This window comes from Prunus persica, chromosome G7 (genome assembly GCF_000346465.2).
Source record: "Prunus persica cultivar Lovell chromosome G7, Prunus_persica_NCBIv2, whole genome shotgun sequence".
Taxonomy (NCBI): Eukaryota; Viridiplantae; Streptophyta; class Magnoliopsida; order Rosales; family Rosaceae; genus Prunus; species Prunus persica.
Window position 1 is genome coordinate 1,300,076 of NC_034015.1, and position 14,831 is coordinate 1,314,906.

The window sequence follows — 14,831 nt, forward strand, 5'->3', positions numbered from 1 at the left end:
AATCTTTTAGATTGATATAGTCATTCATTGCAAACTGAAATTTCACAGCCATGAGAATAATGCCAAGAGGAAGAGTATCATATCACCTCAAAATTGGAAAACATCTAATGGACGAGGAAAAGCAAACCTACCAAGCACAAGACGAAAAGCCTTACTGCTCAAGCTTGATCAGTGCATATCTACATGGGCGTTAACCCCCGTATGATCATATTGCTTATTTTTTCTATTCTTGGCATTGGCTTTGCACCATTTATGTTTTAACAGTACATGAATTGTTCCAAATTAAAAACTTCAAACCGCAGGTCCTAATTATAGGCAGTAAATTATGACTTAATAAAAAATAGTCATTGGAGTTGGATCTAGGAAGCTGAAAGCATCACATGGCTCAAAGAAACCAAATCAGGGGACCACGTACAACAGGGGCTGTTGTGCTAGCTAGTACTGCAGGGCAGGGTAGGGCAGAGCAAGGCAGGGCAGGGCATGGCAAGGGACATTTGGATGCAAATGCTAGAGATATAGACCCTTTCTTTTAGGTAAATGAGGAAGACGAAGCAGCAACAAAACCTGGCCATGTGAAGTAGCAGCATCAGACCCTTTCTATGTTTCTTTTGTTTGTTCACATACTTTTTTGCCATATCATGGCCCTTAGAATTCTTGCAAAATAATAACATGAACTTTATTTCTCAATTTCACAATGACACAAACCAATGTAGTATTAACTTGTTCACAGCACAAGTTAAATGGCGATGTCGAAATGAAAGAAACTCAAGGCATGACACAAAAGTTGAAAAATAAGAAAATAAATCTAATAGAATTCCAAATATCAAATGACACAACCAAGTATCCATTCACTATAAACTGACATAATATGGCACCTGTGTAAGTCTTCATGCAAAAACAGGGACATTTCTCAAGCATTGTTAAAAGGTAATTAAACTAATGTCAATGGCGATCTAACAAAACCATTATGCACTGTAAAGACATCTTCGTAAACAAATTATAATAAAACTCACATGTGCTTCCTTCCATTTAGATGGGTTCATTGGGTCCTCCTAGAAGTTCACCTTTAAGTATATACCATGAGAATTGTCCCAATTGGTTTGTATCTCAAAGAAAACCATAGTGCGCCTCATTAAGGTGATTCATCGAACACCTACAGGCCATTTTTTCATGCACTCATCAACTCAGCCTAACCAAACAAATAGAACCATATATTCAGAACAAGCAAATAAGCATGATAAATAAAACGATGTAGCAAGAATTTGGATTTTGAGCAACTTTCTAGACCACTATATGAAATTGAAACAATCAGAAGAAAACTCAAATAACATATGGGTATGAAAGTAAAGGCAAAAAGCTGAGTTGGGTACCTAGGGCGTCATCTCTAGGTATATGGATTTCAGGAATGCTGAAGAAATTGAGAAATTTGTTGAACCGGAGGGGAAGAACGGCGGTTGAAATAGGTGACAGAGAGTGAGAGATGGAGGTAGAGAACAGCGGCCGAAAGAGAGAAGTGAGGTCGTCGTTGCTGATGTGGGTTCTGAGGAGGTGACAGTTGAGTACTTCGATTGTGAATAGCATTGCTCAACGGGTAATGTCAACCCAGTTGTAGCATAAAGACGATACTAATGTTAGCCATTTGATCAATCTAATGGCCTAGTAAGTAGTCCCCACAAATAACCTCCGCATAGAATCTCCGCATTATAGTCTCGTGCTAGGGCTATTTCCCAAAATCGTTTCGGAAATGTTTGAAAAGCCCAAAAGCCAGCCCAGTGAAAGCACACGTCACCCTCTCACTCTTCTCTCTCTCTCTCTCTCTCTCTCTCTCTCTCTCTCTCTCTCTCTCTCCCCGAAGATTTCAGAAAAGGCCCGGCGACCCGGGTTTTTCCACCTTCACGAAAAAGCTTCGCCGCCACCTCCTCTACAAAACCCACCCCACCACCGGCCCGGAACACCACCACAGAAGGCTGCAGAACGATCGAAAACAGGCGGAGTCGCGCCACCGTTGCCGCCGGTGTCGAGTTTGTTTCCGGCCAATTTCGGTCACCTCTGTCCGCGATCTATCTTGCAAAAGGTAGATCTCGTCCTCCTCTATCGTTCCCTTAGAAGACCCGACCCAGGCAAGGTGATTTAATTCATAACTTAGGCCTTTAATTGTTGATTAGTATAGTTTTAGTCTATTCCATATCCAGTTCAAAATTTTCATCCCACTGTTTAAAGTTTTCTGCTTTGTTTGACCGTGTGGTAGTCCGAGCTTTATCACATTTTGCTTTCTTGAGTCTCTAAGTAGTTTAGAAAACACGCTAGCAAGGAGAAATCTGGTAATTGTTGTTCTGTTTCCATTCTTTTGCTTGTAGCAGATTATCCCATCAATGATGCTCATCAGAGTTGTAGGTGCTCTTTCTTTTATGCTTTTTCCCCTTGTATATATATCTTGATTGGCTCACTCCCAATCCAGGTTTTGATTAAAATGAATGCCTGTTTCCACTGAGGACGTTAGTTGGATTGATTTGGATTTGGATTTGGAGATCATAAATCTGAATCTTGTGGTTGGACTCAAATCTTAACAAGAGGATTTGCATTTGCCCAAGAATTTGAATTCCTAAATTAAATTAGGAATTTTACATGTAAAACCTCTTTCTCTCTCTCTCTCTCTCTCTCTCTCTCTCCCCACCACTGATTGTGTTTTGTTGCAAATTGTAACAGTTGTGTGTATTGAATACCTGGATACATAATCATAGAAGAATTGTCAGAAGGATTCTTGGATTGCAATGGCAGCTTCTGCAAAGACTCTAACTGCTGAAAGCCATACTTTAAATGGAGACTGGACAGTTGTTTCATCTCGTCGTGGAAGACAAAGAAGAAATCCTCCAAAAATTACAATTCGAGTACAGAAGCAACCATCGCATTGGGCTCCAACTGATCTCGAAATCAATTTTGCCCGAGAATCAAAATTGATGCAGAAGATGCAGATCTGTATGAAGAAATTGGAGATGTCTCAATTCTTTCTTAATTTACTGGATGAAATCCAAACTCCAGAAATGATGAATTACTTCCATAGGGTTTTGAGCTCGGAGTTGAAGATGAAGATGGTTATATATGGCATAGGCAGCATCGAATCGTATGAATCCCCTCGGTTGCAGTTGAGCCTTGCCATCTTGCTGAAGAGAAAGTTCAATTGGATTGGAGATATAGAGGTCTTTGATCCCATTCTTTCTGCCACAGAATCTCGAGTTTTGGAAGCTCTCGAATGCTGTGTGTTATCAATAAATGAACAAGGTCGACGTCAGGCTGAGAAACCTACAATGTTCTTCATGCCACATTGCGAGGCAGAGCTATATGATAATCTTCTACAAGCAAATTGGGAAGCACGGCTTTTGAATTGTACAGTATTGTTTGGGAATAGCTTTGAGACATATGAGCAGCATCTATCAGAGTATAAAAACTCAGCTATTGTTGATTCGACAAGGCATATCTTAGCTGTTCGAAAATTCACAGATGAGTTTAGGATTAAGACAATTTCAGATACTTATTTCAGTGCCTTTCATGATTCGAGTTGGCATTTTTTCAGGCCTGTCCTTGAGACAGAGCTGCAGTTGAGCTATTTGTAATTGTGAGTTGTTGAGAAATTTCGTGATGATTGAAACGTATTATCACTTTTAGTACCCCATGTCCTATTGCAAAAGTTTCAAGTGTTGGTATTATCAGTGCCTTTCAGAAATTTCCTGATGTTTCAAGTGTTGGTATTATTGATTCCTATTAACCAAAAGCCATAGGATCAAAACCCACAGAAAGCCAAGAATGTTACAACAATGAAAAACAAGCTACAAGAAAAACAAGACAGAGCATTAAAAGGATCGGAGGGGGTGGGGAAGGTGATGAACAAAAAAATATACAGAGACAGACCCAATACTAAAGTCTCTAATTAAGGCCAAACTGAGTCGACAGAAACCCTAGACTCTAGCTGCTGCAGAAGATCTTCCACAGCTACCATCACCTCATTTTCTTGTGCTTGGCCATTGCATTTGTAGTTGCTTCCATTTCTGGTCAGTGGGTTTATGGCAGTAGAAGAATTAGAACAAGAAGAAGGAGGAAGTGTTGCCCACCACAAATTACTTGGATCTGTGTTATGGGGCCGACCTCCAAGTACAGACAAGAGAAGAACAAGAGAAGCCATAGAAATTTTGATGGAATTGAGAGAGAAAGAAGAAGGCAAGGCAATTGATGCAGTTGAAGTTGAAGTTGAAGATAGCGAGATGACTTGTTTTGGGTTTTATATAAACTAGTATGCCGGGGTGGCGGGGGGCGCATGAGAAGAAGGTGAAGCAAAGTGATTTAAGGAGCCCACTGCTTTTGTTGTTAGATTAGACCCAATGTTTGTTTGTTCGACAGGAAGAGGAGAAAACAAGGGATGCCCACTTCCCCAAAGACACTTAGTTTTCAGGTGACTGAATGCTAGCCATCGATGAGTGGAGCCCACGGAGATCAAAGGCCGGCATTCAACCATTATGATAGCGTCTAATTTTTCAACAGCTGGTGGTGGATAGTTGGTTGCTGTATTTAATTTTGGGTTTTTGTTGTTGAACTAGATGGTATCCAACCGTTGCGGCTAGTGGGACTACTTGTATTCAATGTGCGTTTTTTATTGTTGTCGCCAACCCGTCACCCACTATATTTAAAAATATAAAATAAATAAAAATAGAAGTGCAATTACAAGAGGATCTTCTACCGATGATATATTACCATACATGTCAAATTTTAATGAGGAATTTAGTCATTTACTTATTTTTAGTATTAATAATATAAATAAATTTTATATTATTAACCTAAAAAATAACAGCCAGTCTTTATTGAATTTAATTTTGATTATTAAATTACTTTGATGCCCTATTGAGTGTTTTGGGCTTTTTTTTATGAGGTTTTGGGGTTGGGTTTGTTATAAGAAATCAATGGCAATTTTGTAATTTAAAAGAAGTTAAAAGCTTTTTTGTTAAGTTGTATATGAGTTTTGAGTGTGTTTCTAAAGTCCATTTCATATATGATTTTTTTTATAATTTGGACTCCTATATTGGGTATAATAGTGAATCTCCCAATTTTAATATAATCAAATACAAAAATGATTATACTAGTGTCCAATGGAGAGCTTGCAACAGTTTTCATTTTCTTCTATTCTAAATCTTAGGGCTCGTTTAGAAATGATTATGGATAGACCAGAATCACTTCTAGGAAAAAGCACATTTCATGTGTTTTTTCATAAAATCATTTAAAACAATTTAAAGTGATTATATAGAGAAGAGATTCTTCGTAAAAGTGTTTTTTGGCCCATTTAGAATTAATCTCAAACGATCTCTTAGTCCATGACTTGGAATAAAGGGAAATGACTTTTTACTCGCAATAAAACTCTAGAGCATTACTTACGAAATCAATATCCATTTATAAGTGGTGTCATGTGATTTCAATTCGGTGAATCTCAGCCTTGTGGTTATGTTTGGTATCAATTCTAAGTCATATTTCGTGGATCCTTGGCCTCTACATTTAGGGACACAAACACCGTTTCTCAGCTCCGGTGTGACTTGTGGGGAGGAAGGAATCAGCTTCGTGCAGTGACTGATGGCTTAAATAATCTAACTTAAGGGCATCTGTTGTTGAAAGAGCCCTGAAATCCAGTCCTTTTGTCCTCTGTTTCAATCAACTTCTCCCTTAAACCATCTGGAAGATAAGCCAAAGCACTTCTGCATGTGGGTTGGTTGAAGATACACCAAAATGGGGAATGAGAAATACAATAAATATAAGATTTCCAAATAATATAAAGATCTGCAAGTGAAAAATTACTGTAATATAATTCGTCTCTTTACTTTTTTTTGCTTTTTACCTTGCGACAAGGCCCCAGTTGAACCCAAGCAGCACCGATTGCCTAAAGCCAATATTAAATCCCTCTTGTGAAGAAGCTTCTTTTCCCGCTATAAAGCCATCACCAGTGAACCATCTACATATTTATATCAACAGTCAAAGGATAGATAAGAGAGCCACTTGAATTCAATTATGCATGGAAAACAACTAAACACAGACAAGACAATGACGAAAGTGAGTCTCAAGTGTACAACCACCGTGTGGAATTGGTGATGCATCTTCTGCCACTACCTGCCCAAAGTACATGCTTCAACTCATCGTTGGAAGCATCCCAAGATCCATCCTCATGACACAAAGCAATCAATCCTATCATGCTCTGCAACAAAACGTTAAACAGATTTCTTACTACAGAAAGCAGCAAAACCACAGCAGCTATAAAATGCCAGAAGAATTAACTGGTGGACAGGATATAAACTTGAAACACAAGCAGAATCGTTGAACGAACAATACTAAAACAAGATTTATTGCAGCTCATCAACATTTTTATTGTGTCCGTCTTTTTTCTTTTTAATTCCCAGATTTACATAACTTGGCAAAACACTTGAAATATCCATTTTCACATCCTTGACTACTGTAGGGCCTCCTTTTCCCACCATATTAATTTGAATGATGTTCGAATGTGAGCATCCAACTCAAACCAAATTGGCAATGGGTGAGGAGGCCCAAGATCAATTATACTCTTATGAATTTGCACTTCAAAGAACTTAAACAATGTCACACATGCTTCAGCTACCAAAGTTTATAGCTGTTACAAATATAACCACAAATTAAGAGAGCTTCACCAAGGGTATCGAAGTAATGCTAGTTTTGCGAAACAATCACATCAAAATATTCTGAAAAGAATTAAAAAAAAAAAAAATTACATTGATGTTACAGAAACAAAGAAGATGTTACGTTCTCTTGATTTACCAAAAAATTATATAAAACAAATAAATAACAGAGAAGAAAACAAAGATATTTGAGATGAACATAAAGATAAGGATGTCAGAGATGAATACAAAGATATCACCATAAGAATTCAAACTCTCACTATCTTATCAAGTGAAGGGAAAAGCAGATCTTACCATATTGTTGGATGCTTAGTAACACGAAAGTTGATCAATTGGAGCAATTGAGTGCTGTACCAACCGCACAGCAGACCCATAATAGGCAGGTAGCCCAGTCCGCCATAATATGAAATTCAGAAAATAGGCATGATAACAATGAATTGTGACAGAACTCTTTGGGCTTTATTTTCTTTTTCGTTTCCAGGAATGAAGAAAAGTATTTATCAAATTTTATAGAGGAAAATATTGGGGTGCATTTAGAAAACAATATTGTAGGCAAATCACCCGAGAGCTGCATCTTCCAACATATCAATGTCGTACAATGAGGTTAGTTCTGTTTCACCATGTTCTTCACAAATATCGTGATCACAAGCATCTTCGACATATCCGGATTGCTTCATCTGTTCAATGAGCAACTTCAATAGATAATGTATTTCCTTGCATTGAGGATGCCTTTTATCTTTCACCATGAAAACATGCACACGACCCTGTATCTCAATCCAACTGCAACCTGGCTGCTTGATAACTCCCCGTTGCCTCATCAGCTTTCTTACTGTTACAACATCACCCCATCTCCCGAGCTCGGCGTACATGTTTGAGAGAAGAACATAAGGTCCAGAGTTCCTAGGTTCAATATCTAAGATCTTCTCCGCCACATACTTCCCTAAGGTAATGTTACGATGAACTTTACAAGCAGCAAGCAAAGACCCCCATATAACAGCATCAGGTTGCATTGGCATGACCTCTATTAAATGTTTGGCTTCATCAAGGCAACCAGCTCGACCAAGTAGATCAACCATACATGTATAATGGTCCTTCAATGGTACCAAACCATGCTCTTCACTCATAGAGTAAAAATATTCTTTTCCTTCATCAACCAACCCTGCGTGGCTACAAGCGCATAGAACACCAATCATAGTGACATGGTCAGGTTGCTCCCCAGATGCCAACATTTTTCTAAATATTTCGAGAGCTTCAGTCCCATAACCATTTTGTGCATACCCCACAATCATGGCATTCCAGGAGACATAATCCCTTTCCAACATACTTTTAAACACCCGACATCCATCTTCAATGGATCCACATTTCATGTACATATCTATTAGAGAATTTCCCACAAAAATATCAGGCTCTTCCCCAACCTGGAACTTAAATCCGTGTTTCAATAAGTGTACATGAGCCTGCCTGCCAAGCTGCAGATCAACTAGACTTGCACAAGCATTGAGTAGATTCCCAAATGTATAGTGGGTTGGCAAAACAGACTCCCTCTTCAGGAGGAGAAAGAGTCCAACAGCCTCTTCATTTTCCCCATTTTGTGTGTACCCTGAAATAAGTGCATTCCAAGAGACTATATTCCTTTCCATCATCTTTGCAAACATCAATCTTGCAGCTTTTACGCTTGCCGCTTTTGCATATCCACTTACCATTGATGTTTCGGAGACAACATTTCTAACAGGCATCCCATCAAAAATCCATCTGGCTTGCTTTAATCTATTGCATTTTGCATACATATCAACCAACGCATTGCCTAAAACAAGATCATCCCTGTATTTGTCACATTTTATGACATGAGCATATATTTGCTGACCTTCCTTTATTGCAGACAAGCTTGCACATGCACTAACCACACTGGCTAAAGTTAACTCATCTGGTTTGAACCCACCATCCATCATCCTCACAAAAACTTCTAGGGCTTCACTCGCTGGACCATTCTGCTCATAACAAGTAATCAAACTGTTCCAAGAAACTGTATTCCGGTCACTCATCCAATCAAAAACTCTTTGTGCAGAAGCAACACTCCCACATTTAGAGTACATATCAATAAGTGCAGATCCCATATAAACATCTGACGAGTAACATGACTTAGCAATAAAAGCATGAATTTGGACACCCATTTTCAACTTTCTCAAACCTGCACAAGCACTAAGAGCACTACCGAACGAGTATTCATTAAGCACAAAATCCTCCACATGCAATTTGACAAAGTACTCCAAAGCTTCTTCAAAGCGATCATGCTGGGCAAACCCTGATACCATCGAATTCCACGAGCACTGGTCAGGCTCAGGCATTAACCTAAAAATCTGCACAGCGTCATCAATAAAACCCAACTTCGTTAATGTACTTATGATGGAGTTCCAAGTGAAAGTGTTCCTTTGAGGCATTTTATCAAACAATTTACGTGCATCGTCCAAACAACCACATTTTCCATAAGCATCAATAAGCCTATTCTGGATAAAAATCTCTGAGGAAAATTGGGTTTTGATGACACGAGCGTGGATGCGATGTGCATCGCGTGCTGACTTGGTTCGAATGCATGAATCCAAGAGCTTCGCAAAGGGTGTAGAGTCGAGGAAAGAGAGGTCACCCACAAGTTGTTTGAACAATCCATGTCTAGTTCCCATTCCATTATCTTTGCTACAATCAATTAAGCAGCATTGAAATGAGAATACATGAATCTATGTCTCCTACAAGGTGGAAAGAATAAATGTATCAATGTCATTTTAAAATTAACTCATGAATGAAGATTAGAAAGATTAGAAAGAGTATGCTAGAGGAAGCAAGAGAGCACATGTCATTGTATTCTTAATTATTTGGGAGAAATTTAATCACTCATGAACTGTATGCTTGATATATACTTGTTTTACTGAAAGTATGAAATAGTTGGGTTACATTGGTTAGACAAAAAAATGCAGAAGTTGCAAGAAAGATGAATGGCTCCAGAATCATCACCCAACCAAGACTTGCAGCATAACAAGACATAGTAAACACAGTAAGAGCTTATCTCATATGGTAATACAACTATTATGAGTAACTAAGATAAGAACATAGCATATGCCAAAATATTCGTTCGGTTTTTAAATATCAAGATTGCTAATAACCATGAAATTCTTCTCTTATATGGTCAATATGCATTAAAATAACAGCCCAAGTGAACTCAAATAGGCGTAAAAGGGGACATTTCCATATAAATGATTGGCCCTGCCCAATGTTACAACAAGTTGATCTTATTATTCTAAAAAAAATCCAACATAAATGCAAGTTAGCTGTGATCATGATACAACAAACAAAAGATAACTGAACTAATTCAACGAAGAAATCTATACATCTGATTCTTAGGAAACCACTGAAATCCAGAAGCTCTGATACCATATTAAAGTCCAACTACTAACAAAACCCGAAAAGGTTGTTCGAGAACAAACCAACACTAATGGAACTGTGAGAGATTAAGCTAAAGGCTCAAATAGTATTTAGTATCAGCAGTGGATTGGGCTTCCCTGCTCCTACTGACAACAACAAATGTACGTCTGGTTTGCTGAACTTTAAGAGAAATCCAACCCCCATAATTAAGACAACATAGACAGAACGAACCACCAATGACAGCCCCAAATTTCAAACAGAAACTAACCCAGTTAATGTTTCAGCTTCAGTAGACAAGGATGAAATTATTAAACAGAAAATTACAGTTCCATTAAGTCCGGTGTTAGCTTGGGGAACCCAGTGAATTAATTAACTGAGAAAAAGAAACGACTTGATTAACTGCAATTGAAAGAGAAGCTGACCTAGGATTTTTTAGTCAGTTGAGAACAAATAGCAATTACAGCGACTGCAATTGAATATCCAAATTCCAGGTTTCAGACGAAAACGACGACATCACAGCGAGCTTACTTACTGGAGTTGGGACTTCCTTCTTCCTCCTATCAGAGGAGGGAAGAACCAATCCAAGGCACAGTTGTCTTATTAAGTCCTTTTTATTGGCGCAAATTTGGGCCCAAACTGTACGCAATGCAACAACACAAACCCTGGTTTGGTTATTGTTACTGAAATATGGATGGTGCCGTGACAGTTTGGGGCATCCCAAAAATGAGAAATGACATCGAGGAGAGAGAAGGAGGAAGCTCACCTGGTGAGAGAGCAGAGAGCAGAATGAGAATCAAAGAATGGGAGCCCAAGGTTTAGACAGGGTTTAGGGATGAAGCAATTTCGCCTCACACCGAACAAACGACGGCGTACGACTTTGGTACACCGTCGGATGGAATTAACGGCTAAGATTACTCCCCTCTTGCGCGCGCTTTCTCAACTCGCACCATTTATGATTGTGCAACTTCATCTCCATAACCATAGTTCGATGTTGTTATGTATATATGAGTGGCTAGGAGGACATGACGAATCACATAGTTTTTATTGTATATAGCCAAAATTTATTCTATATTTTCACCAATGTCAATTTTTATAAAAATTTTCAAATATCACGAAAAATTCTCTTACACATGCACAACTGTATACGTATTGCGGCCATGGTCAAACTACCGCAAATGATGTTCTTTGTTTCTTCTTTTCTTTGACATTGTACATTGTAGGAAGTAAGAATTGACATATGCATCAATTAATTTAGGTGCATTTTGATGGGGCGATGGTGTTGATTGAGACAGAACAAAGCATAAGATATAAACAACAAAGGGTTAATGACCTAAATGGTCCTTCAACTATTGCTCTAGTATCATTTTGGTCAACCAACTAAAATTTTCATTTGAAACGTCCTTAAACTTTTTATTTTATACCAAGATGATCCATCCGTCAAAGTGTGTATTATTCCGTGAAATCGAGGGACAAAATCGTATTTTTAGGTGAGTATCCTCCTTTAAAAGGGTTATTGATCCCAATGGTCCTCCAACTATTGCTCCAGTATCATTTTGGTCCACCAACTAAAATTTTCTTTGAACCGTCCTTTAACTCTTTTTTTTTTATTTTTTTTATATCAAGATTGTCCTACTGTTAAAGTCTGTCAATTTTATTGTTAATTTGAGGGGTAAAAATGTCTCTATGAAATAAAATAGTAATATATAATTAAAAATTAAAGGAAACTATTATAAAACTTAGAAAATTTTAAAAAATTGAATCTCACAAGCCACATGCCTTTTTTTTTTTTCCCTGTGAAACTGACCTAACAATTAATAATACAAAATTCTCTATTGTTTAAATTAATTAAAATTACATAAATTTAAAAATAAAATAACAAATTTTTTAAAAGAGCAAACAATAATTAAAAATTAAAGAAAACTATTATAGAAACTTGTACTTAATTTTAAAATTGAAAAAATTGAATTTCACCACCAACATGGCTTTTTTTTGCTAACATGGACTTAAAAAGTACTAGTTTTTTTCTCTCAATTAATTAAAAATTTTAAAATAAAATAAATACAAAAATAAATAAATATAAAATTGACGAACTTTGACGGTAGGACCATTTTGATACCAAAAAAAAGAAAAGGAAGAACGGTTCAAATGAAAATATTAGTTGGTGGTCCAAAATGATATTGAAGCAATAGTTGATGGACCATTTCAGTTATTAATCCTTTTTAAAAATAATATTTCACTTTTTTGCCCTTCAATTTAACGAAATATTTGACAGACTTTGACGGTAGGACCATCTTGATACAAAAATAAAGAGTTAAAGGACGGTTCAAATAAAAATTTTAATTTGTAGACCAAAATGATATTGGAGCAATAGTTGAGGTAACATTGAAATCAATAATCCAAACAACAAACCACTTGAATACTAAGACAGAGATAACATTAAGCATTTATCCTTATTCATATGAAAGTCGGTCAGAGGTTTCACATTAATATTCAGTGCCTGCTTAGAAACATTTTACATAGAGCTACTACTAGCAACAGCATTCAGCATTCAACAGCCTGCTTAGAACAAGCCTTTTCTTTTCTTGAAAAGTAAAATAGAATGTTGGGCGTAAACGGAGAGGAAATACGACTTGAGCATGCTCTCATCTCATGGCGCCCCAAACACCTACAAGGCAAATTTTAAAAAACACAAATATAATTAGATAGAGATTAACAAATTCATTAAGCAATGACAAAGAAAATCAAATTCATAGATCTCACTCTTTTTTTTTATAAAAAAAGATATTCCACTTTAATCTAATCTAAATTACGCAGAAAGTGATGCGAATTTGGGTGCAGAAGCACATCTGCTTTAGCCAACCCTCTCTCGTACATTTATTTAATTTATGCAAAAATAATTTATTAAAATTATAAAATAAATATTTCTGCATAAAATATCAGATCATCAAAAGTTGATGAAACAAAATGCACAGGAAGATGATGGATTACCAGAATATTATAAATTAGTCGCTGTCGCTGCTGCTGCTGTCATGGCCATCCTTCTTCTTGTCCTTCTTCTTCTTCTTCTTCTTGTCGTCTTTGTCTTTCTCTTTGTGATCGCCGTCTTTCTTGTGGTGTTCGTCTTTCTTGTCCTTGTGGTGTTCGTCTTTCTTGTCCTTGTGGTGCTCACCTTCCTTCTTGTGCTCCTCGTCTTTCTTGTGCTCGTTACCTCCTCCTCCTATGTGGAGGGCGTCTCCAATCTTGTGAACGATTCCTGCCATTGTTACTCTCTTTCTCTCTCTAGAAAATATAAATGGATTTTGATCTTTTGTGAAGGGAGAGACGTGAAGATGCCTTTTTATAAGGGAAACACACAAAACCTTTCATTTTCCTTTTATTTTATTTTATTTTTTATTATAAGGGCCTATTTGGTACAACGAAGCACGTTTCTTACGACGTTTGGTAGAAAAATTTGAAATTGCCTTTGTAGAAGCACCTTGAGTGCTTTTTTAGGAATTACTCCCAAATGTTTTTTTTTAAAGGCATTCTAATAGAAGCGTATATAAAAATAAAAATAAAAGCGCTTATGAGTAGAATCGCTTTTATCCAATTTGAGCGTTGGGCGGTGTAACTGGTTTGACTGAAATTACAAAAATGCCCACGGCCAATTAGGTCCATACAACGTTTGAAAATGCGATATTAAAGTAAGAGAAAAGAAGAGGTTTGTCTCAGTCTCCATCACCCGATATGCCACATCTTTCGGATGTCGGTAAGATCGTCTTAACTTAAACTAATTATATATGACTATTCTTTTTGTTCCCCGTTGGCCATGTTTTGTCCATAATCCATCAGCCGTGCCAATTAGGTATTTGACTCTAGGCCGTGAGTATACGGTGTCAACGCCATAGCTTATGAAGAATCATTTAAACAAAATGACTAATGCAACAAGCTATTAATAAAGACAACAGATGTCGAATGGGATCAAGACGACCTGCCCTATTATCATGTGTAGGAGGAGAACAACTTCCCTCAATCTGGTATGTTCGTTGGAGGTTTTTTCGTGTACGAAGGAATCGAGTCATCAACCTATCTTAATTCTAACTTATTAACTTGTCTTATTTCGCTCCAATTATTGAAACTTTTTATTTTCTATGTTCCCGTCTTTAAACAAAAGCTATTTAATATCTGAAAATGACTTACATTATCTTTGAAATATGGTGTTCCTTGCGTTGAATTATGTTTGCACCCAATACTCTATCGTTTCGGGACTTGTAAGTCACAAGTTTTGAATTTGGCATTTGGTAATTAGAATTCAAGTGAACACGGTGTTAGCATAAAACAACATTTCAAAGCAGTGAATTTGAAGGTGAAAAAGAATCGTAGATTGGGAAAAGCAAAAGCTCTACAAAAAGATTTTGCCAACACTTTGGATAAGCAAGAATCTTTCTGACATTTTGCTATCATAACTTTCAACAACGATCCTTAAATAACGCTACTGAAACTTGCGTCCACCCACCAATAGCATTAATCTCATGATTTTCACCAGGTATGAATCTATGTTCCAGTGTTTGACACGTGTACGGTGAATAACTTGCCGACATTTCAAGTAGCCTTATCCTGTTGTAAGAAACATGATAACTCTATGTAACCATCACTTTGGCCCACTGTATCAATGTTGTCTTTATCATCAAACTTTTTCAGATATCCTATCCTATCTTATCTTCAATGAAAATGAAAGTTTTTAATTTTTTTTTTTCT

The 14,831-nt window shown here is 37.1% G+C and overlaps 3 protein-coding genes across 11 annotated transcripts; 1 reads left to right on the forward strand and 2 right to left on the reverse strand.

The window, feature by feature from the left end:
- LOC18771039 (protein SENSITIVITY TO RED LIGHT REDUCED 1) lies at positions 1,736–4,079 on the forward strand. Of its 6 annotated transcripts, none has more exons than XM_020568707.1 (3): positions 1,736–2,125; positions 2,707–2,817; positions 2,866–4,079. In XM_020568707.1, the coding sequence occupies exons 2-3, from the start codon at positions 2,772–2,774 to the stop codon at positions 3,609–3,611; spliced, it is 792 nt and encodes a 263-aa protein (XP_020424296.1). In that variant the 5' UTR covers positions 1,736–2,125; positions 2,707–2,771; the 3' UTR covers positions 3,612–4,079. The 6 variants fall into 6 exon arrangements, with proteins under 6 accessions (XP_020424296.1, XP_020424292.1, XP_007202423.1 ...); XM_020568703.1 differs by adding an exon at positions 2,459–2,627 and having other exon boundaries at positions 1,737–2,125; positions 2,707–4,079; XM_007202361.2 differs by having other exon boundaries at positions 1,737–2,125; positions 2,707–4,079.
- LOC18771122 (pentatricopeptide repeat-containing protein At2g13600) lies at positions 5,363–11,053 on the reverse strand. 4 transcript variants are annotated; one of them, XM_020569378.1, is made up of 5 exons: positions 10,858–11,053; positions 6,975–9,421; positions 6,105–6,226; positions 5,873–5,986; positions 5,363–5,732 (listed from the first exon to the last, which is right to left on the reverse strand). In XM_020569378.1, the coding sequence occupies exon 2, from the start codon at positions 9,356–9,358 to the stop codon at positions 7,238–7,240; it is 2,121 nt and encodes a 706-aa protein (XP_020424967.1). In that variant the 5' UTR covers positions 9,359–9,421; positions 10,858–11,053; the 3' UTR covers positions 5,363–5,732; positions 5,873–5,986; positions 6,105–6,226; positions 6,975–7,237. The 4 variants fall into 4 exon arrangements, with proteins under 4 accessions (XP_020424967.1, XP_020424966.1, XP_020424968.1 ...); XM_020569377.1 differs by lacking the exon at positions 10,858–11,053 and adding an exon at positions 10,517–10,847 and having other exon boundaries at positions 6,142–6,226; XM_020569379.1 differs by lacking the exon at positions 10,858–11,053 and adding an exon at positions 10,517–10,847 and having other exon boundaries at positions 6,108–6,226.
- Positions 12,466–13,421, reverse strand: LOC18769171 (dehydrin HIRD11). The gene is made up of 2 exons (XM_007202746.2): positions 13,083–13,421; positions 12,466–12,759 (listed from the first exon to the last, which is right to left on the reverse strand). Exon 1 carries the CDS (start codon positions 13,352–13,354, stop codon positions 13,097–13,099), a length of 258 nt encoding a protein of 85 aa, XP_007202808.1. The 5' UTR covers positions 13,355–13,421; the 3' UTR covers positions 12,466–12,759; positions 13,083–13,096.

Bases quoted from the DNA above. Each gene is read 5' to 3' on its own strand.
- LOC18771122 (XM_020569378.1), bottom strand. From the start codon at position 9,358: ATGGGAACTAGACATGGATTGTTCAAACAACTTGTGGGTGACCTCTCT.
- LOC18771039 (XM_020568703.1), top strand. From the start codon at position 2,772: ATGGCAGCTTCTGCAAAGACTCTAACTGCTGAAAGCCATACTTTAAAT.
- LOC18769171 (XM_007202746.2), bottom strand. From the start codon at position 13,354: ATGGCAGGAATCGTTCACAAGATTGGAGACGCCCTCCACATAGGAGGA.